This window comes from Rhipicephalus sanguineus, chromosome 6 (genome assembly GCF_013339695.2).
Source record: "Rhipicephalus sanguineus isolate Rsan-2018 chromosome 6, BIME_Rsan_1.4, whole genome shotgun sequence".
NCBI lineage: Eukaryota > Metazoa > Arthropoda > Arachnida > Ixodida > Ixodidae > Rhipicephalus > Rhipicephalus sanguineus.
Window position 1 is genome coordinate 17,040,715 of NC_051181.1, and position 25,588 is coordinate 17,066,302.

The 25,588-nt window shown below is 51.3% G+C and overlaps 1 protein-coding gene and 1 pseudogene across 3 annotated transcripts in view; one reads left to right on the top strand and one right to left on the bottom strand.

Moving 5' to 3' along the window:
• The window catches only part of LOC119395622 (uncharacterized), a 293,261-nt gene that overhangs the window by 90,516 nt on the left and 177,157 nt on the right, over nt 1-25,588 (bottom strand). For all 3 annotated transcript variants that reach the window (XM_049416706.1, XM_037662606.1, XM_037662604.1), the window contains one exon: nt 23,976-24,093. In XM_049416706.1, coding sequence (XP_049272663.1) covers nt 23,976-24,093 — 118 coding nt within the window. The remainder of the gene's footprint in view (nt 1-23,975; nt 24,094-25,588) is intronic.
• Nucleotides 21,119-21,764, top strand: LOC125758924 (uncharacterized; annotated as a pseudogene).

Below are 25,588 nucleotides of genomic sequence, written 5' to 3' on the forward strand. Positions count from 1 at the left end.
GCTAGAGTGGGAAGTCCCAAAAATCGTACCATTTCTGTTACCGATTCTTTCGAGGCGTATTTTGAAAGTATGAACCTAGCAGCTCTCCACTGTACCCTTTCTAACATTTTTATTAGCCCAACTTCTGAGGGGTCCCATATGATATTTGCGTATTCCAGAGTTGGCTGTACATACGTGAGATACGCTGTTAGCTTAACCGGGGTCGTAGCGAGCTTCAATTTGCGTCATAAATAATACTCTTTCTTTTTCGCTGCTGAGCAAATTTTTTCTATATGGCTACTCCATTTTAAATTACTTGTTATGGTCACGCCTAAGTACTTTATGGCGTCAACTGTAGAGAGGGGGGTAGAGCCTATAGTATAATTGTAGACGAGGACGTCTTTACTCTTATTCGTGATGCGTAGCGCAACAGTTTTGGTCTTATTTATTTCCATTTTTGAAGTAGTGCACCAATTACTGACAACTGCAAGGGTGTCGTTAAGTGCCTTCTGATCATTTGCATTTTTTATTTCTTTATAAATTAAGCAATCATCTGCAAAAAGCCACACCGTTGTACTTGTATCAATGTTACGTGTAATATCATTTATATAGATTAGGAAAAGTATTGGTCCTACGACGGAGGCCTGTGGTACTCCGGAAGTGATTTTGTTGGTAATGTGGGTCTTTGGCGGTTAATTTTTGAACATTAGAAAATTTAACTGGTTGAAGTTTAATGTTTGACGGAAGCCTGTCTGGTCGAGATGATACATGGTGAAGGTAAAAGAACCTCGAGGCACTGCGCCGACCAAAGTGAAAATTAAAACGCACAGAAAAAGACGTTTCGGCTCCCACACGGTTTAATGTTTGACGGAAGCCCGTCTGGTCGGGATGATACATCGTGAAGGTAAAAGAACCTCGAGGCACTGCACCGACCAAAGTGAAAATTAAAACACACAGAAAAAGACGTTTCGGCTCCCACACGGTTTAATGTTTGACGGAAGCCCGTCTGGTCGGGATGATACATGGTGAAGGTAAAAGAACCTCGAGGCACTGCGCCGACTGATTTTTTTTTTTTTTTCACTTGTGAATAAGGTTCCTGTGCGGGAGCCGAAACATCTTTTTCTGTGTGTTTTAATTTTCACTTTGGTCGGTGCAGTGCCTCGAGATTCTTTTACCTTCACCATTTAAGTGGTTGTAAGCACCCCGAATCGCATGTGTTGATTATCGGACACGTGAGGCTACATGCTCAACAAGTTTTGCGCAAGTGCAGCCTTTGAAGAATGTTGTTTCGGTTATAGTGCGGTATCGCTTATAGTGCAGATATTCGCGACTCCGGTGACTTACGCTATAAGCAGTCTATACTGTAGATTCATTACACAAAGGACAGCTTTTCCGGTGGTGTGCAATCACAGACAAATACAGCAGATTACAGTGCATTTCATGCTTGTAGTCGGAAAAATTATACCAAATGATGTGTTCTCATGTAAGGGCTGTAGTGTACAGCAATACCACTGGATGGCGGCACAGCATCCATGTAGTGTACAGCAGTGCCACTGGATGGCAGCGCAGCATGTATAAATATATATATAAGGGTTGTGAATAAACATGGGGGAATTGCCCGCCCGAAGACTTGGCTGTTGTGTCATTCTCTCTCTCGACACGCTTGATATGGTGTCAGAAGTGGGCGGGATCCATCTCCACTGATCTTGCGCTTGCAGTCTCGTCACACGGCCTTGCTGCAGCTGCTCCGCCATGGCCACCGGTGAAGGCTCCGCCAGGACGTCTGCTTCATTGGCCACTCCGTCTTTACAAGGCATGGCCCAGCTGCGTCCACTGTCAGCATTTGACTTTGTGGGGATTGAGGCTTGCCCATCACCATTGCGTGGATTTTTCACCTATTTCTGCCATCCTCATGTCCGATCATATGACGCTCCCCTCCGCCGTCTTACGGCGCTGGGCGAGCGGGGGAGTGACGTTAACCTCCTCACCCCGGCGCCGTATCTCTACGGTGGCACTGCGTTCGAGTCTCGCGTCTCGCAAGACGTTTCGCGCGGCGGGGGGAGTCAGACTCTCTCTGGCCCTCGTAGGGTAAGCATGTGTTTTCGCTCCCGTCCGTCGGCTCCTCTTTTGGGCTCGCTCGGGCGGAGTTCGCTAACGGTGCCTTGTGCCAGCGGCGGGCGCTTACCTTACGTTGTCCTTTCCGAATGCTAGGCCGAAGAGCAGTGCGGTGCATTCGCGCGTGGTCATACTACGCCAAAACCGTACCTATCGAAGCCAACGCGAGCGGAGTTTGCCCTCGATCGAGCGATCGGGCCCTGTGGTCGCGGATCGTGAGACTACGCAACGTAGTCGCGAGGGACCGTTTCGCTCCGCAACGTGTCGCCGCGAGCCCTTTGCCCGCCGAGACGTGCTAGCGGCACCCTGTGTGTTGTATTTTCACCCGTGGTGTGGTGAAGCCTGTTTTGCTTCTCCCGCCACCTTTGGAAGCGGGCGTTGTACGGCATTTGTGGTGTTGCCGCAGGCAATAACGTGTTGCGGATCTTGAGAGCAGTACTGTGTACTTGCCGCGTTGCACTCTGCGCCTTTGTTTGCGCTCGAACGTACGTGTGCAGAGGCACGCTAGTTCAGGCGAGGCGACGGCAAACGCAGCCCTGTGGCTCGCTAAGTCCGAACCCATGCTAGTGGCCGTACTCCTGTGAGATACGTGCACACTAGCGCCTTCCCACGCGAGCGCGCGTGGTTGGCGACATGACACCGTGAAAAGTGAGTCGCAGTGGCCTTGAACGGTGAACTTGGGCCGTGCTTGGTGAAAGCGCTGCTATGTGCAGCGACGTGTGTGTGTGTGCGTGGTACATCTGTGCGTGCCTAGAAAGAGTGCGCGTGGTGAATTCACCTAATCTACGTGGTCACTCAGGGCAATGACCCGCTGGACAGACCAGCGGTGCCCTGCTCTTGGCCGTCGCCGAGAAGCCTGGCTGCCCTCTCCATTATGGCCCCGGCGCAAGGCCAGCTGACATAGCAGCTATGCCTGCTCTCTGCCCGACTCCAGGATGCCTCGCAGCCAGTTCGGGTTGACAACGAGCCCTCAACTTTGACAACCCCAGCTCCTGGCCTACATGGCTGCTGCCATTCAAGGACAACTCGATCGCCACCGGACTTTACACCGCTCCGACGGAAGTCCAAGTGCGCTTTATGCTCTATTGGATGCGCCCACAAGCCAGGGTTGTCCTCGCGTTCACCATGCTGGGAGAAGCGGATCTGAAGGACGTCACCACCGTGAAGAAGGCTGTGGTGAAATAGTGAAGAAGACGAGGACAGCAGCGAGGAATGCGCCACGTTGCGGACAAAAATGGAGCGCGTGGTGGTGGTGGCGAAGAAAAAAGGAAGAAGAAGCAAGGAGCTGGCGGTAGTGGCCACGGAGGCACAGCGTTCGAGAGGCCACGTTCGCGAGGGCTACCCGGGACAACCGCTGGGCAGCCTCCTGACGGGTCGCGCTCCTGCGGGCGCTGGTGACCAAGGTGTCCGTGTCCTGCCCGGTACCTGGCCGGTTCCTGCCTGCTTCTTTCCTGCGCTTGCTGGTTCCGGTCTGCCTGCCTGAACGCGTGGTCCACCACCACTCACCCTGCTGCTCACCTAGCCGCACCGCTACGTCTCGTCTATCTGCTGAGACGGTCGACCGTCGGCCTGCTGTGCTGCAGACGTTTACCCGGGACGTGAGCAGGACGTCAACGAATGTGAGCGCATCACTCTAGGACATTCCACACGTATTGACATTTTCGTTTGAAGTGTGTTTGGGGGATATCTGTTATGCGTGTATTGTCTTCGAAGCTTGTTGCTGCTTGATAATATATGTTGCTTACCAGCCTTATCGTGCACGGCTCCTTCCTTCACCGCACCGTACATGAATCAAAGTGACGGTCCGCACCTTACTCTTTACATTTCTGGCGTCCGCGAGACAGGACTAAGCTCTCTTAACATCTTTTGAGAGCCTCACTTTGTTCACGTGCGGTGGTTGAAAGATGGATGCCGAAAGACTGATAGGTGTAGGTAAAGAGTTGGGACTCACAGGCAAGGCACTCCAGCAGTGGATAGAGAAGGAACGCGATAGAGAAAGCGAGGAGTACACGCTAAAGCGTGAGGCAGCTAAAGAAGATCATGAACGAGAGTTACAGCGGCAAGCTGGAGAACGCCAGTTGCTTGAGCTTCAGCTGCGCGTGCAGGAATTAAAACAAGCTGGTCAAGCAGTCCTCGCCGAATCAACTGATCGTGACACAAGCACTCAAGGGTTTCGAAGCCCGCACAAGCTCATTCCTGCGTTCAACGAAGCCCGCGACGAGCTCGATGCTTACATTCAAAGGTTCGAGCGAGTGGCCACTAACCAGGGATGGCCTAGAGATAAGTGGGGCCTCTCCTTGAGCTTGTGCCTAACGGGGGAAGCTCTGTCGGTAGTCGGACACATGTCCGCTGAAGATGCGACTGACTTTGTGAAGCTTAAGTCGACATTGCTTCAGAGGTTCCGGTACACAGAGGAGGGCTACCGAGTCAAGTTCCGAGAGGCCAAACCGGAAAATGGCGAAACAGGACGTCAATTTGCCGGCAGATTGCTGGGGTATTTCGACCACTGGCAAGAGATGGCGAAAACCGAACAAACATATGACGCCTTGCGGAACCGGGTTGTCTCGGAGCAATTTTTGCTTCAGTGTGACCAGGGGCTCGCTGTATTTTTGAAGGAGCGAGGCTGCAAAGATTTGGACAGTCTGGCTGAAACAGCAGACCACTACCTGGAAGCTCAAGGCCTCACTCATCTGGCTAGAGGTGAAGAAACTGTATATTTGAAGAGTGGGACACCACACAAAGAGCCACCAGGCGCTCATGACAAGCCCCATTGCTTCATATGCAACAAGCGAGGGCACAAGCCATCAGATTGCTGGTCTAAGTCTACGGGAAGCAAGTCGGCGACAGGTTGGAGTGGAAAAAAGCCGGACAGGTTTCCCAAAACTACGAAGGGCTGCAACGAGGCTTTGTGTTCTTTCTCTGAATCTGCCCAAACACCACAAGAAGATAATAACCTGTCCATACAATACCGAAGTGCTGCATGCATGGAAGGCGTCAATTATGACAACATTGGATCGAGTGCACAAAGCTTTTCTGGACTAAAATGTCGATCAGAAAGAATGGCAACAGTGCAAGGGTACCTAGAAGGACAACCCGTTACGGTGCTGCGAGATTCCGGCTGCGACACAGTCGTAGTAAAGCGTGCACTCGTCCCAGCCAGCACGTTCACTGGGAAAACGCGGACTGTTTATTTATTAGATAGTTCCATTCGGTACCTTCCTGAAGCTAAGGTCTATATCGACTGTCCGTTTTTCAAGGGCACGGTACTTGCTATATGCGTGGAGCAGCCACTTTATGATGTTGTGTTGGGTAACATTAACGGCGCCTGCCCCTCCCTCATGCTTCCTGAAAGCAGAGATGACGCGAGGAAGCCTACCACGCTGGAGTCACGAGGAACAACACAAGACATCCCGCATCACAAGTATGCAAGCTACGTTCATGGCAATTACGTGGCTGCTGCGTCACAGTGTCTTCCAACATCACCGAAGCCGTCAGTAGGCATCGCAAACCTGTTAGACGTCGATCCCGAAGCATTGGCGACGTTACAGAAGGACGATCGAAGTCTCAGAGGTTGCTTCGCGGACATGGGCAAGACCATAACAACGCGATCTACCACTGCCACCTTCGTCGTCCTCAACGACCTTCTCTTCCGGCGCTATAAGTCCGCCACAAACAGAGAAGTGGAACAGCTCGTTGTTCCGAAGGACCTTCGAGCATCCGTCTTGAAGGTCGCGCATGAAGGTATCCTTTCCGGACACCAAGGGACCAAGCGGACTGCGGACAGGCTTTCGGAAGAATTTCACTGGCCTGGTATGCAAGCTGATGTCAAGCGATACGTGTAGTCATGTGGCATTTGCCAGAGGACCGTTCCAAAACACCTTGTAGGACGTGTACCTCTTACAAAGATGCCAATCACCAATAAACCGTTCCAGCGTGTCGCTATCGACATCATCGGTCCACTAGCGCCTACATTGGTTAACGACAATCGTTACGTTCTTACTATGGTGGACCTTGCAACGCATTACCCAGACGCGGTTGCTCTGCCAAGTATTGAAATTGAGAGGATCGCCGAGGCGATGTTTGAGATGTTTTCCCGCGTTGGGATTCCACGGGAAATAGTCACTGACCTAGGCACTCAGTTTACCTCGCAGCTAATGAAAGAGTTAAGCCGCCCGCCTTCTCTTCAGCAACTACCAACGATGCCATACCACTCGACGGCCAATGACCTAGTGGAATGGTATACCGGAAAGTTGAAGCAAATTATCGGAAGAATGTGCCAGGAAAGCCCCAAAAATTGGGATCGGTACTTGGCCCCACTTTTGTTCGCGTACCGAGAAGTCCCACAGACGAGTTTTGGTTTTTCCCCTTTTGATCTTCTCTACGGTCGCTATGTACGAGGACCAATGGGTATCCTCAAAGAGCTGTGGTCAACAAGGCAGTTGGACGAAGATATAAAAACAACGTATGGCTGCATTTTTGAACTTCAAGAACAGCTGCACCAGACGTGTCAACTCGCCCATGAGCTACTCCTCAGTTCGAAGACAACCCGGAAGCAGTACTGTGATCGCAGGACTAAGGCGCGGCACTTCTCTGTAGGAGACAAAGTACTGCTTTTACTTCCATTAGAGCAAAACAAACTTATACTGACATGGAAGGGGCCATTCAGGATTAATGAGACAAGACACACTGATTTCGTCGTTGACTTGGGCACAGGAGAAGGTATCTTCCACATAAATCAACTGAAAAAGTACGAAGAAAGCGACTCCTTACCACCGGCAGCACGCGACACTGCTACCGCTGTCAACCCTTGCGAACATATGAGCGACCCTGTATTTATCGCGCTGAAGCAAGCTGAAAGCAAACGGATGAGGGCAAAAAAAAAAAAAAAAAAAACTGTCAGAGACTTGCCGTTACAAAGATCCATTCGTTTTTGCCAAGTGACCATAAGCCGCTTTCGTGGTCCGACTATTTAAGCGGAGTATCGTAGCTCCTTCTTATGGCCTGTATATATGTAAATATGTCTGTTACATCATTTGTGAACGCGTGTAGGGCCTCTTGTGATGCGTGAACGGTGTTAAGAACTGTGAACTGTGCCCTGTGTGTGTTGTGCGACAGTGAAACTTGTCCTCATCCTGCAAGCCGACTATACAGCGCAAAGTTGTTTCAAGTGAAACAACTTTCTTGAGTGAGGGGTAGTGTGGTGAAATAGTGAAGAAGACGAGGACAGCAGCGAGGAATGCGCCACGGGGGGTATAAAATATGCCGACCGCGGGGGGGGGGGATAGCAATTATATGGACACTGTCAGCGGGATTTTGCGGTCGCCGCTGATCTGTACAGAGTCCAAACCGCTAACATCGCTTACGCATCGTCTGTTTCATGGGCGAGTAAAAGCGCGCTAGCTCTACAGGGACGAACCCGGTTGAAGCAGACATGAAACGACCCGGCCGTCCCCATCGCGCGAAGGGCGCATGCAATAACATCGCTCCGCGTGCGAGGCCTGTCGTCGCTTGCTTACCAGTTATTTCGTCGGGCAAGAGTGAGCGAGCGAACAGTTAAGCGTAACAAGGCTGAAGCTCTGCGGGCCCCACTTGCCTCCCCGAAGCGCAAGAAATTGAAGTCCTCGGGCCAAACTGAGAAGCGCATCACCGGCAAGACGCGGCTGCAGAGCTATGACACGTTTGCGTTGGCAGCACTGCGGCGCAAAGTGCACAGCTACTTCACGCGCAATGAAACTGAGTGAAAAGAGAAGCGTGTGAACGGAAAAACACACAGAAGCCTTCTGTCAGCTCCATTGAGCTGAATGCAGTTGCACGAGTGTCCAAACGCAAACTTCGTCGAGGTACTCAACAATGGGTGCCCATTTTCCTTCAAGGTGGACTCTTGTGCCGAAGTTTCTGTTGTACCCAGTATAATAAAGTGCTCTTTTGGGCTAGTTGGAACAAGTTGATCATAGGTTGCTGAGTTTTGCATTGCATGGGCAGTACACAGTAGAAACCTACGGAGGAAGCTGAGATGCGCAGCGCAACGTTGTCATGTGCAGCATTCTTGATAGCAGTTCCACTGCTCTGGTTTGATTTATCACTTTTCATGTTCGCACTTTCACACCTTCGCACGCGATCTTTCCTTCTTTCTTGAGCCAGCCTGAGGTGGCACTTCACGAAAGATTAACAGTTGATAGTTCGCGACCACCCGTTCTGGTTGTGTTTTTTGTGTGCCTCCGTAACTTTCTACTGTGTACCGCCCATGCAGCGCCAAACACAGCAACCTATGCACCCAGTACGTTTCCTGGCATCCCCTCGAAGCTTCAAGACCCCAACAGCGAGATGAAAGACCATGGCGACAACATCCTGCCAGTCGTAGGCACTTGTCGCTACCCTCTCATGGCATGGCAAGTCCACCAAGCAGCTGCTCTACATCTTGACAACCAAGGCGGTCTCGCTGCTGGACTTCCCAGCAATCTAAGACTTGGGCATCTGCATGTTTGCCGATGAAGTCTTGGGGACTCCACAGCCCTCGGGCAACTTGTGTCTCGATCCCAGCTTCTTCCAAGGACTGGGGATGCTCCCCGAAGCTTACACTATTAGTTAGGTGCAACTCAACGCTACGCCTTTCTCCTTGAGCATACCCCGGCGCCTTCCACTCCCTCTCCGCGACATCTTCAAGACTGAGCTAGACAACCTAGAAGCAGAGGGCGTGATCCGTCCAGTGGACACACCTAATGACTGGTGTGCTGGTATGGTTGTCGTGCCAAAGATCTCAAGCCACTACCGGCAGTGCGTGGACTTGACTCGCCTAAATCAGGTGATTTTTCGAAAGCAACATGTGCTCCCTACTGTGGAACAATGCCTGGGATTGCTTGGAGAGGCCACAGTTTTCTCCAAGTTAGACACCACGTCGAGCTTCCAGTCCAGCTGTCACTCAAGTTCCAAGAGTTCACCCCGTTTGGACGCCATTGTTTCCTCCGGCTGCTATTTAGGATAATGTATGCACTGGGCACGTAGCACATCGGCAGGATAACCAGTTGTCATTAAGGGTAACTGACTCGATTCCAAGAGATGGCAAACGCGTGAGGGGGAGACAGAAAATTAGGTGGGTAGATGACATTAAGAAGTTTGTAGGTATAACGTGGCAGCAGAAAGCACAGGACTGGGTTGATTGGCAGAACATGGGAGAGGCCTTTGCCCTGCAGTGGGCGTAGACAGGCCGATGATGATGATGATGATGCACTGGAATACTTCCAGCGGCAGATGTCCCGGATCCTAGAGGGCCAAGCGGGTGTTGTGAATATGATTGACAACATCCTGATCTTTGGGAAGACACGCTCCAGGCACGACCACCGTCTCTGACAAGTCATGGACCAGCTAGCAAAGGCAGGAGTCACGCTCAGCCAGGAGAAGTGCTTGTTCGCCACTTCCAGTGTCAAGTTCCTTGGCATCGTGGTCAGCGCTGAAGGCATTTCTCCAGACCCAGACAAGGTTGTGGCGAACCGAGCCATGCATGCACCCAAAGATTTCGCAGGGGTCCATTGCCTGCAGGGCCTCGCAAATCACATCGGCCGCTTCTTACCCACGTTTCGTAGGCTACTGCACCGATCTGAGCCTTGCTGCTCAAGAACGCTGCCTGAACTTGGGGCCCTGCACAGCAGGCTGCTTTCTCAGAACTGAAGAAGCTGCTGTGCTCAGACCTCTGTATGGCTCGCTACAACACCGCATATAGGACCACGGTCTCAGCTGATGCCAGCTCCTATGGCCTCGGGACAGTACTTCTTCAGGAGTGAGTGTCGGGCTGTTGCTTTCGCATCGTGTTCCCTCACCCCCATGGAACGCCGGTACAGTCAAATGGAGAAAGAAGCTCTGGCGGCCAGCTGGGCGGTGCAAAGGTTCAAGAAATATGTCCGTGGACTTCAGTTCTTCCTCGAGACGGACCACCAACCTCTGGTGGGTTCCATGGATGTTGACCTTCTGCCACCCCAGATCCAACACAGCTGCTTCAGTACTGCGTTAACGGCTGGCCCTGGCAGTCCCACTTGCCTCTCCACGTGAAGAGCTACCAAGGGGACCTCAGCGTCAGTGAGGGACAGCTTCTGAAGGGGTCTCACATCGTCGTGCCGTCCACACTTGAGCGCCGCGCACTCGAACTCCTCCATGACAGCCATCAACTGGTACAAAGCTTCAGCTTGGGAGTCAGTCGGTGGCCAAGCATCAACAACCAGATACACATTGTTGTCTAACTGCCCCACATGCGCCGAAACCAGGGTGCAGCGCTCGGAGCCCATGCTGCCGTCAACCACTCCAACTCTGCCCGGAGCCAAGTTGGAGTAGCCGAGTGGTCTTTTTCATCTGAATGGCCAACTACATCCTACTGGTGGATTACCGGTCACGCTTTCTGGAAGTCATCAGCCTGCGCTTGACCACTGCACCTGCTGTCATCAACACCATCAAGAGCGTTTTCGTGTGCTATGGGATCCCAAGACTGGTGCGCAGTGATAACAGTCCTCAGTTTGCTGCAAGAGAGTTTGCGGCGTCCACCGAGCCTTACGGCTTCCGCCACGTCACTAGCAGCCACAATTTTCCACAGACGAACAGAAAGGTGAAATGGATGTTGAGGACAGTCAAAGACCTGCTGCGGAAGGCGGATAATCCCTACCTGGGGCACGTCACACCAAGCAACATGCACCAAACAACATGCTCGCATGCCTTTCTCCGCGACAACACTGTATGTGTGCCTTTCCAAATGCATTACTCCGGACCATATAATGTCTTCCATCGTGATGATAAAACATTCACCCTGCAAATCAGCAGGAAGGACGTTCGCGTCTTTATCGACCGACTGAAGGCATCATGCATCTTCTCCGAGGAAACTACCAACTCCTGTGTGCCTCCCATAATTCATCCAAAACAGCCTCCAACGCCTCGGCCCATGCCCTACGCCACCCGCTTTGGACACCGGGTGCAGGTCCCCAATCCTCTTCAACCTCGAGGGCTCCTCTGCGTGTAAATATGAGCGCTTGCAATAAGAACACTCTCGCTGGACAGAAGCTACAAAAACTATGTGTGTACTCCCGATCGTATCTGTTGTTGTTATGTCTTTCATGTGGAAGCATTAAAGCTATGTGCTCCCACACTGTAAAATCCCAAACAAGCGCCCCCCTTCTCTTTTCCGAGAGATTTGAAATTGGAGCCAATCACCGAGCAAGCTCCCATCCACCATTTTTTTTTAACCTGTCCCCGCTGCAGAATCCTGCAGCAGCAGTTCCCAGGAACCCAAATTCTGAGAGTCCTAAGATATGTGCGCAATATTTTAGTACTTTTACAGCGTGGTGCCTCGGGGTTGCTTTCTGAGTTGTCACAAACTGTCGGAACATTTCAAGAATGTAATTTCAAGATTGCCGCTGTTCGCGGCAAGTTGGGCATGCCGAAACCGCCACAAGTGCAGTGAGCGTGCCGATTTCGCAAAGCATCGTGTTGACAATAGGAGCACCTACCGGTCTAGGCTCACTCTCAAAGAACCCAATCTTCTTTTCGGATGCAGTGATAAATTACACAGCAGCGTCAATTTCACAACTACTGTCGCGGGGTTCAGTGTCGGCATTAGGCCTATCCGATGTCGGAGCGTCGGTGGCATTGCCCATCGCTGTCGCTTTGGGAAGCGTCCGACGCCGTTTCCCTCGATACTTGTGGCGAGTTCTGAACTTTCGAACATCAGAACTGCGTTTTTCAGGGCTTGCCATGGTACAAAAATACAGAGGAAACTCAGAACAACTCGATCACGGCATTTGACGCTTTGCTCTTTCGCCGGAAAGATAGGAGAGAGAAGGGGGTGGAGCGCCGCCGTCCAATGGCGGCCTCGCGCTGCGTGCCGCGAAATTCAAAACGCTCGACGTACGCGTTGTTTTTCTCGTTTATTGTTTATTCTGCGTGAAGATACGAGACTAACCACTGGTGGATTGTGGAGAAGACAGCTTGCACTGCATGCATGCAGGATTGCAAATGGCAGGACACACGTCGTTTTCGCAACAGAAGGACGCAAACTACACCATTTTTCGTGACTTTTGCGCATTTCTCGCGTCACCTCTGCTCACTTGGAAGCCTTTTTAGATAATTTCTCGTGCGAATTTCAGCTTGATATTTTCAGAAATAAAAGACTGTAGTCCAAGGATGCCAATACAGCCGAAAAAAAAAATACCCAATTTTTTTCGGAAAACCGCGACTTTTCGGCCCGCGTCTCCCCTTAATGAGCCTTCGCATTCCAGATGAATCTTGTAACAGTTGAGTGTTTTTTTTCATATCGTTGCACATTCCACTTACAGCTGGCATTCCATCGTTAAAGGGGCCCTGCTACACCTTTCTGAGTGACAATGGAATAGTCTCATTATTGACGTATGACTCTTTACGAGTCATATGCCGCAAAAATTTTTCGAATCCGTCAAGTCTAAGTGGTGTTACCAAATTACAGAAATCACGTTCCGCAGCTTTCTCCCTCTACTCAACGCCGCTAGCGCGCGGAAAGCTAAGCAGGGAGTGGAGGGAGGGAGCGCGGCGGTGCGAGGCTCCGCCCAAGAGCGCCGGCGGAATTATTTTCTTCATTTTTTTCTCTCTGACGTCTGGGCGCAACCACGTGGTCTATGGCGCAACTTCCGGTCGGCTCGCGTGTCCGCGTGTCCTCGTCGAGCGGAGGAGCGGAGCCCGCGCATGCTTGAAAACTGCGCGTCGGTTTCGTAATGTTGGGTGTGCACCTCGAACTGCCGTAGTGTTTTCATCGCTCTGCCAACCATGGAAGCAAACCTGTGCGCGCGTTTGGAACGAATGAGAGCTGAGATGGGTTTCGACCCATACTCCAATATACCGCCTCGTAAGACGGCACTGGCAGACGACCCCAAACCGCCGCCATCACCGGACGCCAGCATTGTTATCGGAGAAATGCTGCACGCCTGCCTAGGTTGGTCGTGAGAACGTGCCGACGATGCAGTTCCCAGCTGACGAAGCAACACTCGAACGGCTGCCACTCTCAGCGGCAACCGGCGATGGTCAAAAGCACAGAAATATTCACGTTTTCGGCACTGCGCATGGTGAAGAAAACGGAACCACGCAACTACGAGCAGACGAGCTGTCGGTGAGACCGGAAGTGCTATAATTAATGTTTGTTCGGTGTTTTTAACGTGATAACAGAATATAAACATACATATTATCTACTTATAGAACTCAAAATTAACAATGAAAATAATAATGAGGGTGTTATCGTGATTATAACATCAGCCAATGGTGGAACTGCCGACAATCGCGTCATATTTTGCGGACTAATACATCATTTGTCAAGAGAAGAGGGAGCGATTTTCAGCTGACTTTGAGAATTTATTGTAAATTCCAGGCCGTGCGCATCGCTATTGGCTCGCGTGTTCTCGGGAGCCTCGACTACCGATCGGCAGCGCTTTTTGAGCATGCTCAAAAAGTGTTGCAGGGCCCCTTTAAGAGGGGACCCTGCTTCCGAGACATATTTCTTTGTTTTTGAGTACATTTTTATGAAACTTTTGCAGCTTATCTATCTTTAAGTCCTGATTTCAAATATGCAATTATTTTTCTAGTACACTATGCTGTTTTCAAAATATCAAATATTCCATGTATATTGTTGGGAGCAAGATTTATTTATAAATTGTGAAAGTTATAAAGCAAATCAGCATATCACAATAAGCTTGAATGAATACTGTAGTGGTTCTCAAATGGGGGTCCGCGGACTTTAGGGGGTCCGCGAAGCCATTTCTATGATCCGCGAAACCCTCACCCGCTTTTCTTTTTTTTTTACATTTTTTGGAGTTTAGTCCGGCCGTGACTCATTTGGAGTTCCGGGACCTGCCCCCGGAACTGCCGCAGTGATCCGCAATCCGCACAAGGTCATCTCGATCACCTCCTTTCCCTCTTCCCCACACCTTCCCGAACCACGTGTCTCGGTGCCCCGCAGCCGCATTATCATATCGCCATTTTGGCCTGGCATCAGTGGCTGTGCCGTGCAGTCTCACCCGGTAGGCTTAGGTCGCGAAGCTACGTGTTCGTCTGAGTCGCGTAGCCATGTCCAAGTTACGTGGCTACAAATAAAGTTATGTGAAGTTTGGCTTTGTCAATATCGGCGACAAACCACAATGCATTTTCTGCGGTGAAGTACTCGCTCTAAGCTCCATGGTGCCGACGAAGTTGACACGCCAACTCCGGACAAAGCATCCAAGCTACCAAGACAAGGACATAGAGTTCTTCGAAACCAAGAAACGACAGTTGGAATCACAAAAGCTGGATAATCCAAACAAGGTGAGGTCGAAATTATCATAACACAGTTTTACGTTAGTTGCACATACGATGTTCGCTGCGGCAGCGAGCCTCGATCGGTCGCCGAATGCTTGTTCAAGGTGCTTTATGTCAGTTGCGCAGACGAGGTTCGCGGCAGCCGCGACCCTCGATATGCGTTATGTTCGCTGTGCGTACGCTGATCGGCGAGGCTCCGGCCTCACGGTTAGCTGGCAGATTTTGTTGGTTCACTTTAGTGCATGTGCCATCGACTTTCCACATGTATACAACGCGTCGCGGGGTGGGGAAGGCGACCGGTTAAGGCACCAGTTTTAGACTGTCGATGCAGTGTTTGTAGGTTTGGTTCAGCGTACAAAGTTAGACTTTCGTTTCAGCTGGCAAGCTCTGCAGATGCTATCAAGGCAAGCTACATGCTCAGCTACCACGTGGCCAAACAGATGAAGCCTCACACCATCTGCGAGACTCTGCTTATGCCCTGCATGAAGGACGTCGTCGGTGCTGTCATAGGGAAAGAGCATGTGAAAAAACTGGACAAAATACCGTGCTCGAACGACACCGTGGCACGGAGAATCAGAGAAATGGCGTCTGATGTGCAGGACCAAGTAATTGATAAATTGAAGTCCGCTGGGAAGTTTTCCCTCGCCGTCGATGAAAGCTGCGACGTATCTGGGAGCCCACAGCTTATAGTGTTTGTGCGCTTTGTGAATAACTCTGTCATTGCCGAAGAATTCTTTGCTGTCTGGAACTTGAGACCACGATGAGAGGTCAAGATATTTTCGATGCCATTAAAAATTTTTTTGTTTCGCGCGGTCTTCGTTGGGACGTGTGTGTAGCTGTGTGCACCGACGGCGCTCGAGCCATGGTTGGAAACTCTGTAGGTTTTTTAGGACTCGTTACGAAAGTGAACAGTGCAGTAGCGTTCACACACTGTATGCTTCATAGGGAAGCTTTGGCATCAAAGGAGTTGAGTCCAGAGCTTGCGAGTGTTATGCAACATGTTGTCAAAGTCGTGAACAGTGTAAAGGCAAGGCCTAAGGCCAGTCGCCTCTTCGAGGTACTGTGCGAGGAGATGGGTGCCGAGCACCAACACCTGCTCCTGCACACCGAGGTGCGTTGGTTGTCGCGCGGAAAAGTGCTCGCAAGGGTGTTCGAGCTCAGAGAGGAGCTGAGTCTTTTTTTGGCAGAAGATAGGGCACTCGGAGATCCTTTTCAGGACTCTTCTTTTGTGGCAAAGCTTGCTTATCTGTGTGACCTGTTTGAGCACCTGAACCATCTTAACAGCAGCATGCAGGGGATGGGCACTAATGTTGTCTCTTCTGGGGACAAGGTGAGAGGCTTTTGTAAAAAGCTTCAAAGTTGGTTGAGCCGGGTAAACAGAGGCGACTATTCTTCTTTTAAGCTGCTCGGTGGTCTTGCAGGCTCTGGGGTAGTATCTGGAAGTGACAGAGCCACAATCACGGCCCATCTGAGCACATTAAGGTGCCACATTAAGGACTACTTCCCAGAATCTGCCCCAGACACATGGCTTGTGGCCCCTTTTGAGGATGAGGTAGCTTGCTTTACATATGACTGTGTCGAAGCTGAAAATGAGCTGATGGAGCTCCAGGAAAACACAGTGATGAAGGCAAAGTTTGCCACTGTGAGCCTTGAGGCATTTTGGTTGGGGACTGCAGAAATGTTCCCCCTTCTCCATGAGATGGCTGTAAAGCTTCTGTTACAGTTTTCTACGACGTATGCATGCGAGCATGCTTTTTCCAGACTTGCATACTTGAAAAGTAAATATCGAAACAGGTTGAATGTGGCTGCAGACATGCAACTCTGTTTAAGCGCGACTGTGCCACGTATTGATGAACTCTCCAAAATGAAGTGATGTGGTACGTTTGTTTGATGTTTTTGGTAGCAATAAAAGGCACCTGTTTCACGCTCCAGTTGTGTTAATTTACCTACATACCCCTCCTCCCTCCCCTCCGCTGCAAGGGGTCCCCCATCACTTCCACCAGTCCACAAGGGGTCCCCGACACATCCATGGCTGAGAACCACTGCTGTATGCAATAAAACAAGAATGGATGTTCGAGGCCCACATGAACAAAAGTTATAGTATGTTGAACACTTGGCAAGTGAGCGATGTCGAGCTCAGTCAAACTGGGATCAAGCTGGGAATGTTCAACATACCATAACGTTTGTTCAAATGGGCCTAGAACATCCATTCTTGTTTTATTGCATACAGTATTCATTCCAGGTTATCGTGATATGCCGACTTGCTTGATAACTCTCGCAGTTCATAAATAAAGCCTGCTCCGAACAATACAAAAACTACTTAACAGTTTCAAAATTACATATTGAATTAGAACAATAATTGCATGTTTGAAATTGGCACATAAAAATACATAAGCTGTGAAAGTTTTATAATGATATGCTCAAAAACAAGAAACATGTTTCAGAAGCAGGGTCTCCCCTTAAGTGTGGGAAACACAGGCTTAACTGCGTCCACGAATGGTTGAATGGCCTTGGAGAAATTCCAGGAGTGGGTGTCTGGGGACAAAACACCGACGACGTGCGATGCTTGCTCATAGTTGATCAAGCACCAATTCAGAAGACCTAAGTGGCGAGGGAAGCAATTGCGACATGGATGTTGCGTATGTACCTGTCAGTGGCATAAGCCTGCTTCAGCTGGCTGATGTCTATCAGATCAACTTCGCACCGCACCGGAAGCACAAGGCAACCTTCAAAAACCGTTCCGGCAAGATGTTTGTTTCTCAGGCATTAGCAGCTGTTTTCAAAGAAACAGTAATGCGATCATTCACAGGATGTGGCACATGTAATGCACTAGACAGTTCAAAGGATGGTGGCCTGCGTGACAGGCTCTCCAGTGCTGGCCATGTACAGCCAGATCACAGGTCCCCCCAGGTCAAGTTTACGGACTTAACTTTTGTGTTCAACTCCAAGGAGTAGTTTGATAGGTTTCAAAGCAACGAGGGTGAATAAAAACAGTAAATGCGTGTGTCTTAAATAAATCATTTCATTAAAAGCACGGGTCGACATTTCTTTATTTTTAGTGGTTTTTTGGCCATCATCTTGAATTTTGGACTACGACCGAGCAAGGCCCCCCTCCCTAAATCTTGTCGGAATATCTTTCACCGCAAAGGGGGCGGTTGCTCAGGATTTTACAGTAGCTTTCTCCTGTAGAGGGCGCGAGTGCCAAGTCAAATATGAGGCGCCCTCTACAGGATGTAGTATATACAGGGTGTATTGTCAATAAACAGGGGCACTTCTGCTGGGGACACAGAGCGTGTGTCTTTACTCGTGACCCTCGGGCTTCAGCCTGCCTCCTCGGCCGCCTCGGCTCGAACCCTCTCACCACATGGTGTCAGAAGTACCTGGTGCCTGCCACTCGACATTGATAACAAAGACGCTCCAGTTCCTGCTCTCGCTGCCGCCAGTCTTGGGAGTCCAGCTCCGTTCTCGTTCGATGATGCCGGCGAGTGGCTGCCCTGATTACAGCAATTTGAGGACTATGCCTTCGGCACCGGCATGCACGCAGCCCCGGACGAGACTAGGGTTACGACTCTCCTCTACTGCATGGGTCCCCGTTCACGCATCGTCCTTAGTTCACTCATGTCCGACGAAGAAGTGTACAAGTCCTACAGGGAAGTCACCCAGCGGCTCACAAGCTACTTCGTGCACCCCTTAAACAAGGTGTACGAGAGCTCTCGGTTTCATAAGCAGACCCAACAGCCAGGTGAAACTGTCGACAGCTTCTTCACGGCCCTTCGGAACATGGTACGCAAGTGTAACTACCCGTCACCTGCCGTGGAAGAGCGTCTTGTTCGCGACCGTTTCTTCGTGGGTTTCGGACAAGCTGTGCCACACTCCGAGGCTTTCCCTGGACGACGCTCTCGTGCAAGCTCGTCAGCACGAAGACGTCGAACACGAAAAACAACGCCTGTCCCTCTCCGCTGGGCAACCGCCTACGGCAGCTCACGTGGACGTGGCGACTTCCCGTAAACCCGTGCAGCGTGCACGCGGACGACGCACTCTGGCAACATTGCCGACTTTGCGTCATGTGACTGGCCCGACGGTTCGCACACGAGCAACAGAGCTGGCGAGGCTTCAAAAAGCGGCCTAGGCCTAAGTGGGCAGTGCCAATTTTGCGGTCACGAGTTTCACCGACGGTCTGACTGTCCAGCGGCCAAAGCGATCTGTAACCACTGCAAGAAGCGAAGCCACTTCGCGTCGGTATGTCGCTCAAAGAAGCGCCTCGGATCCGTAGAGCTCCACTCCATCGTGGCGGTAGCTCGCAACGGGAGGTACGTTGAGGTGCGTGTCAACGGGACCCCTCTTGTCTTCAAAGTGAACTCTGGTGCCAACGTCTTGGTGGTTCCGCGCATGTTTCCCGGCTGCCCAGCCGTCCTCGATAAGCCACGAGGCGAAGAACTTTTCGGACCCAGGAAACAAGCCCTGAAGCTTCTCGGCACCTTCGACGCGGCGTTGTCTTGGAGAGGCAGGCAAGTCAACGAGCGCCTCTACGTCGTTGCGGGACAAAAGCAGCCACTTCTGGGCTATCCCGCTATCGTTGCCTTTGGGGTCGTCAAGTTTGTCAGCGCCGTCACACCAACCCTGCCGGAAGCACCACCTCGTGAAGTCCCTCCAGCCCTTTTCACCGGCCTGGGCACGTTTCTGGAAGAGTACACGATACGTGTCAAGCCTGACGCGGTACCGTATGCCCTCAGCACAGCCCGGCGTATCCCTATATCACTACAAGACGTAGTCAAAAAGGAGCTCGACAAGATGGAGCAGGAGGGCGTGATCCCGCGCGTTGACGAACCGACGGACTGGTGCGCGGGGCTTGCCGTCGTCCCGAAGCCAGCGGGGCGTTACCGCCTGTGCGTTGATTTGACAAAACTCAACCAAGTCGCTCTGCGTGAACGCCACGTACTCCCGACCATCGACCAAACTCTCGGACTTCTCGTTGACACACGTGTAAGTTCGACACAACTTAAGGCTTGCACCAAGTACGCCTGGCGCGCGACTCCCAGAAGTACACGACTTTCATCACACCGTTTGGCAGGTATTGCGACTGCCGCCTCCCATTCGGCATAACATCGGCCCCGGAATACTTTCAGCGTCAGATGTTTCGCCTGCTGGAAGGGTTGGCCAGTGTTGTTAACCTTATGGACGACATCCTTGTGTTTGGCCGCACCACAGAGGAACACGACCAACGCCTCCAGGCAGTCCTCGGTCGCCTCCAAAAAGCGGGGGTCACCCTCAATATTGCCAAGTGCACTTTCGGTGTGTCCAGCGTGCGATTCCTTGGCGTTGTCGGTGTCAATGGCATCACTCTGGATCCAGAGAAAATGGCCGCCATTCAGCGCATGCCAGCTCCTTAGGGCGTTCATGGTGTCCAACGATGCTCAACCATGTCGGTCGCTTCCTCCCCAGGCCTCTCTCTCAAACGACTGCGCCAATCAGAAGTCTCCTGAACAATACTGCAGCCTGGACATGGGGACCAGCGCAAGCTTCAGCATTTGAAAAGCTCAAGAGCATGCTGTCCTCAGACATCTGCCTCGCAAGGTATAACCATGCACTGTTGACGTCAGTCTCTGCAGATGCCAGTTCCTTTGGGCTGGGTGCTGTTCTTCTTCAAGACCAGCCATCAGGGGAGCGCCGACCAGTTGCATACGCCTCTCGAGCGCTGACTGAAACGTAACGGAGGTACAGCCAGATCGAAAAAGAGGCAATGGCTGCCACCTGGGCCATCAACCGATTCAATGAGTTTCTTCGGGGTCTTCGTTTCACCCTGGAGACCGACCATAAGCCGTTAGTAAGGCTCCTAGGAACCGCGGATCTCGATCTCATGCCACCATGAATCCAGCGCTTCTGCATCCGCCTTCTCCAGTACCAGTTTGACATCAAGTACGTTCCTGGGAAACAGCTGGCCACCGCAAATGCACTCTCAAGGGACCCAGTCCACCTGCCAGCGACTCCAGCTGTTGACAAGGTGGAGCTGTACGTTCAAGAAGCACTCTGTGCTATCCCTCCCACATTTGCAGTCCTCCTTGACGACTTCTGAGCTCACCAGGCTGCAGATGGGGAGTGCGCGCAGCTCAAGTTGTACTGTGAGCAAGGGTGGCCTCGGAAAGAGAATCTGCCTCTCAGCATGGCTCAGTTCTGGGCTCATCGGGCCGAATTCAGTATCGGTGACGGCCTTCTCCTCTGCGGTGGACGCCTGCTGGTGCCCGCTTCTCTGCAGAAGCACATCCTCTCCCTCATCCACGACCGACACCTCGGAGTGAACCGCTGCCATGCCATCGCCAGGGGAGCTGCCTGGTGGCCAACCATGGGAAGCCAGATCAAAACCATGGTGGAGAACTGTCCCAATTGTGCCACCAGATGGGTCCAGCGAGCAGAGCCTCCGTTGCCTACTGTGACGCCTAGCCGTCCCTGCGAGCGAGTCGGGGTGGACATCTTTCATCACGAAGGAGCCGACTAAGTTCTCGTAGATTACTACTCGAGGTACCCAGAAGTGCTGTCCCTTCGCTCGACCACGTCTACAGCGGTGATCTCCATCATCAAAAGTGTCTTCGCAAGGCATGGGATCCCAGAAACCCTCGTCAGCGATAATGGGCCTCAATTTTCGTCGGCAGAATTCCGTGTCTTCGCCCAGAGCTACGGCTTCTCCCACGTCACCAGCAGTCCTAGGCACCCGCAGTCCAATGGGGAAGTCGAACGTATGCTGCGAACGGTCAAGGAACTCTTCAAGAAGTCTTTGGACTGGCCTTTGGTCCTCTTAGCATATTGCAATGCACCTGGCGTGACCGGGTACGCCCCTGCTCAGCTGCTCATGGGGCGCAGCCTCAGGACACGCCTTCCGGTCCCAACGGCCGCGTTGCTTCCAGAACTGCCTAACGCTGCCGACTTCTCCCGGCGTGACACTGCCCAACGACATCGCCAGTGTCAAGATTTTGACCGTCGACATGCTGCACAAGATTTGCGGCCCCTGGAATAGGGAGAGAGAGTGTGGATTCGCAACACAGATTGTGCTGGCACTGTTCTTAGCCCAGCGCAGCGTCCACGATCCTACGTGGTCCAGACGGATGCCGGTGCTCTTGTCCACAACCGGAGACATCTGGTTCCGCAGCAATTGCCGTCATCAGGGGGTCTAGACCTCGGCAGCTCCAGTCCACGGACACAAGGATCCGAAAGCCTGCCACAGACTCCAACTCGCCCAGAGCCTGTGTGCAGCAGTCCAACTCCCAGGGCACTTACTCCTCTACCAGTTGCATCGCCACCGGTTGCCCCAGCTACTCCCTCAAGACCGCCTGGGTCGCTTGATAGCACTCGGTCTGGACGTTGTGTTAGGCCACCGGTGTGGCTGAACTTGTAGAGCGTGCCATGAGACATTTGTTATTACGTTGCATACCTAAGAGTGAGGAGTTGTTGTCTGTTACTTTCCCAAAAGCGGGGATGTAGAGGGCGCGAGCGCCAAGTCAAATATGAGGTGCCCTCTAGAGGATGTAGTATACAGTCGAACCTCGTTAATACGTACCCGCTTTAAGCGTACTAACGGTTAGAACGTAGTGGCAACGAATCCCCGAGCGAGTCTCATAGAGCCTCATGCATTCGCTGACCGCTTAAGCCGTAGTGCTTCGCCCTACGCCTCCCGGTTAGTGCGTACCCGGCGTACCGCGATAACGTTTTGTGCCATAAAATTTTACCGCGCCGCTGAACTTCCCGATGCCACCATGTGCCGCCAAAGGTTTTCCGTCTTTTCGAGAAGTGCGTAGATCGGCCGATCACTGATTCCGACTTCCGCGCGATTGCGGCGACGCCTTTGCGGGTAAGCATCGGGAAAGAACGAAGGTGAGGTGGCGGCCACCGACGAACGCGCCACTCGCCAGCATGACTTATCGCCAACAACCTTATCACAATAAGCATCTTCAGATATCTGCTCGGGCACGCGTGCGGTGCAGCACTGCTTTAAGCCTACTGCACGCTTTTAATAAGCGACAACCTGAACGCGCTGGGCTGCCGATCCCTGCCGCCTCGTTGTGCGGGGCCGTGTTCAAGCGCGCGCCGCTTTGTAGAAACGAAAGCAGCTCGCTGTTGCGGAGTTGAGCGTTGCTAGTCGTGGGCGACGAGAAACCTCTTTGCATAGACGCTATCCCGCTAAACGCACGCGTACGGTTCAGCAAGCGTAGCGCTGTTGTAACCTTACTGCACGCTTTTATTGGGCGAACACCCAAAGGCGCTTCCGTCCGCTGCCAGGACCGCTAGAGCGTCGCGGAGTGCGCATCGCTTGCAGGAAGTTCGTCATCGCCGCGTTAACCGAACAAGCTAATCTGTGCTCATCGCCGCATCTGTGCACGATCTGGAGCGAAGTGGGTACGAAGAACACTCCCACGACAAACGCGCACGTGCGGTACAGCAAGTGGCCCGGCGGCCCGGCAGTGACGGCTTGAGCCGAGAAGGCGACACGCTGCACGCAACTAGCCAGGTGACGATCGGCTCCACGCAGCCGTACCGCATTTCACTGGAACTGCGTCAGTTTTCGTTTAGTAGCAGATCGCGGTACAGACGCTCACACATATATCGCGGAAAGCCGACACTGTCTGTTCTGTCGCTACGTTGGTCACTGCGTATACTGGACCCTGTAATAGTTCCGAAATGCTCCTTGGCGTCGCCACCGCGCGCTATCGGCACTATCGGACGGTCGTGCGAGAGTACCAGAATCTTTTCTCCAGTTTGGCAAAAAGAAAGAAAAGGCTTTGCAATGGGTACTTTAGGCAATATTTGCTATGGCACTGTATTTATTTCTTTTCTGGCGGCGATGGCGTACGCGAGGAGATGCAAATTTTTACTTGGTGGTTAATACGTACTACCGTTTAGTGCGTAGTTATGCGGCGTTCCCGGCAGGTACGCATTAACGAGGTTCCACTGTATACAGGGTGTACTGTCAATAAACAGGGGCACTTCTGCTGGGGACTCAGAGCGAGTGTCTTTACTCGTGGCCCTCGGGCTTCAGCCTGCCTACTCGGCCGCCTCGGCTCGAACCCTCCCACCACTTCTCCTGTAGTACACCTTCAACAAAATGCACCAGAACAGTAGTCTTTGGTGTCCTTGCCAGTAGGCAACCTTCTGGGCCTCTACTTTTTAATTTGGCAGGGTTTACGAAGTTTATTAGCCTCTTATCATTTACCACAGGCACTCTTGTGTAGCCTTTTGGAGCCACTGCAACTAAGCCATAGCAGCTAAGCCAAGCTTCAAGCTTCCAAATGACGCCAAGATGGCTGTGCTCAGAGGCTGAAAAGATGAGATATGGTGCCGTGGATTTGGAGTTTTTTTTATGATTTTTTTTTCTCGCGCACTTAGAGTGCGTTTTCAGTGTAATCATATTGATACTGTGAAGATAAGGCATTGCAAATACCAAAATGAGTGTCTTCCAAAAATTGGTTTTTTAGTGCTTTTCGTGATTTGATCCCCACGTCCTCCCTTAAATGCTGCACTTGTCGCCTCGTAATTTCTAAAGGCGCCCAAAGATTCCTCACTCTACGGCACTGCACTTTTATTGTGTAACCCTAGGCACTTACACTGTGATGGCCTTGGTCGAGTATTCCATCGGAGAGTCCATGGCAGCCTTGAGCAGCCGTGTCACGTTTAGCGTGGAAGGAGCCGATGAACTGCTCTGATCACTGCCACTGCCGGCTCCTGCTTACAGAGAAAATGATAAAACAATGTGAATGAAGCTGTCCAGTGATTGTACACTCCAAACCCACACAGAGTCACTGGTGCTCAAGGCAGCATGCAAGCTCCATTGGGTGTGATCAGTTTCGATATTGCCCTTGAAATTCATTTATGAATACCTCGAATTACGTGCAACTTTTGTGATTTCTATAAAATGGTATGCCATAAATTGTCATGCACTACAACTATCTAATATAAACAACTGCCTTCAAGTCAATAACCAAAAATTTAATTAGAGGTCTTTTCAATTAGTCACAACAGTGTCATTTCAGCCAGGGCAAAGTATTTCCACCTCGACGTAGAGTTCGTGTGAGAAAACTACAGGAGCCTTACTGTCATAGGATTTTGATCAAAAATCTGTATTGTCTAAAAAAAAACATCCTGCATTTCCCTTTTCCGGAAGTTAGAATACTTCAAATAGTAAAATTTCCGTGCGAATAGAACCGAACAGCAAACACTATTTGAAAAATATTCGAAAGCTTGAATATTTGCACACCCCTAAATATTGTACGAGGACGGGACAAACTGGAAAGGGTGACAAGACACCATCTAGGATTTATTTACACACCTCATCTCGCCGTCGTACAAAGTGAATGTACCACTACAAGAGTTTGCGTGATCTCTGGCGCATCAGCACATGGACCTGACTCTTCGTCACTAAACGAATATTTAGAAAAAGGTCCCAATCTGCTGACTGACACAGTTGCTCTTGTTATATGATTTAGGATGAACTAAATTGCTTTAGCAGCCTATATAGGGAAAGCCTTTCTACAGATCAGTATTACACACAATCTGGTTCAAAAACTTTACAACTACAGCAAATCCGGAACCTGAAATTCAAGAGTCGAAAATGACTAGAGTGCCCTTTGGAACTGCAGTGAGCTTATTGGCATTAAACGCCACTTTGCAACAACACCTGGTGTCTATACAGTGTAAAGAACAGGCCCCAGCCAAGGTTTTAGCTGCATCCTTCAATGTAGGTGACTTCCTCATCGGAGCTCCAACACAGAAGGATGCTCAGCAAATCTACGGAGAAGCCAATGTTAGTCGACAGGTATGAGGCTGAGGAAATGGGCGTCAAACTCGAAGGACGTGAACAGTGTGTTGCGACTGAGGAAAGCGGCATTTCCTCAGGCTCAGTGAAAGTGCTCGGACTTATATGGAACCCGGCGACGGACACAGTTGCCAAAGTCTGCACTTCGATTTCTGCCGACAGAACGAAAAGCATGCAAGGGGTCTCTGCTAAAGACTATATTGCCATGCTTGTTTTGGTAATTTTTATGTAACTAGTCCGTGGAACGCATAGCTGCCGCCTTGCGCAAGCCGCGCCCTAATGTCTGGGAGACTTCCAGATTATCTTAGAACCTTTTTATAGGCTTGAGCGCGCAAACGCAAACAGTTGAGACTATTCTCGAACTAACGTGGCCATCAGAGATAAGGCTCGAATGTTCGATGCTGC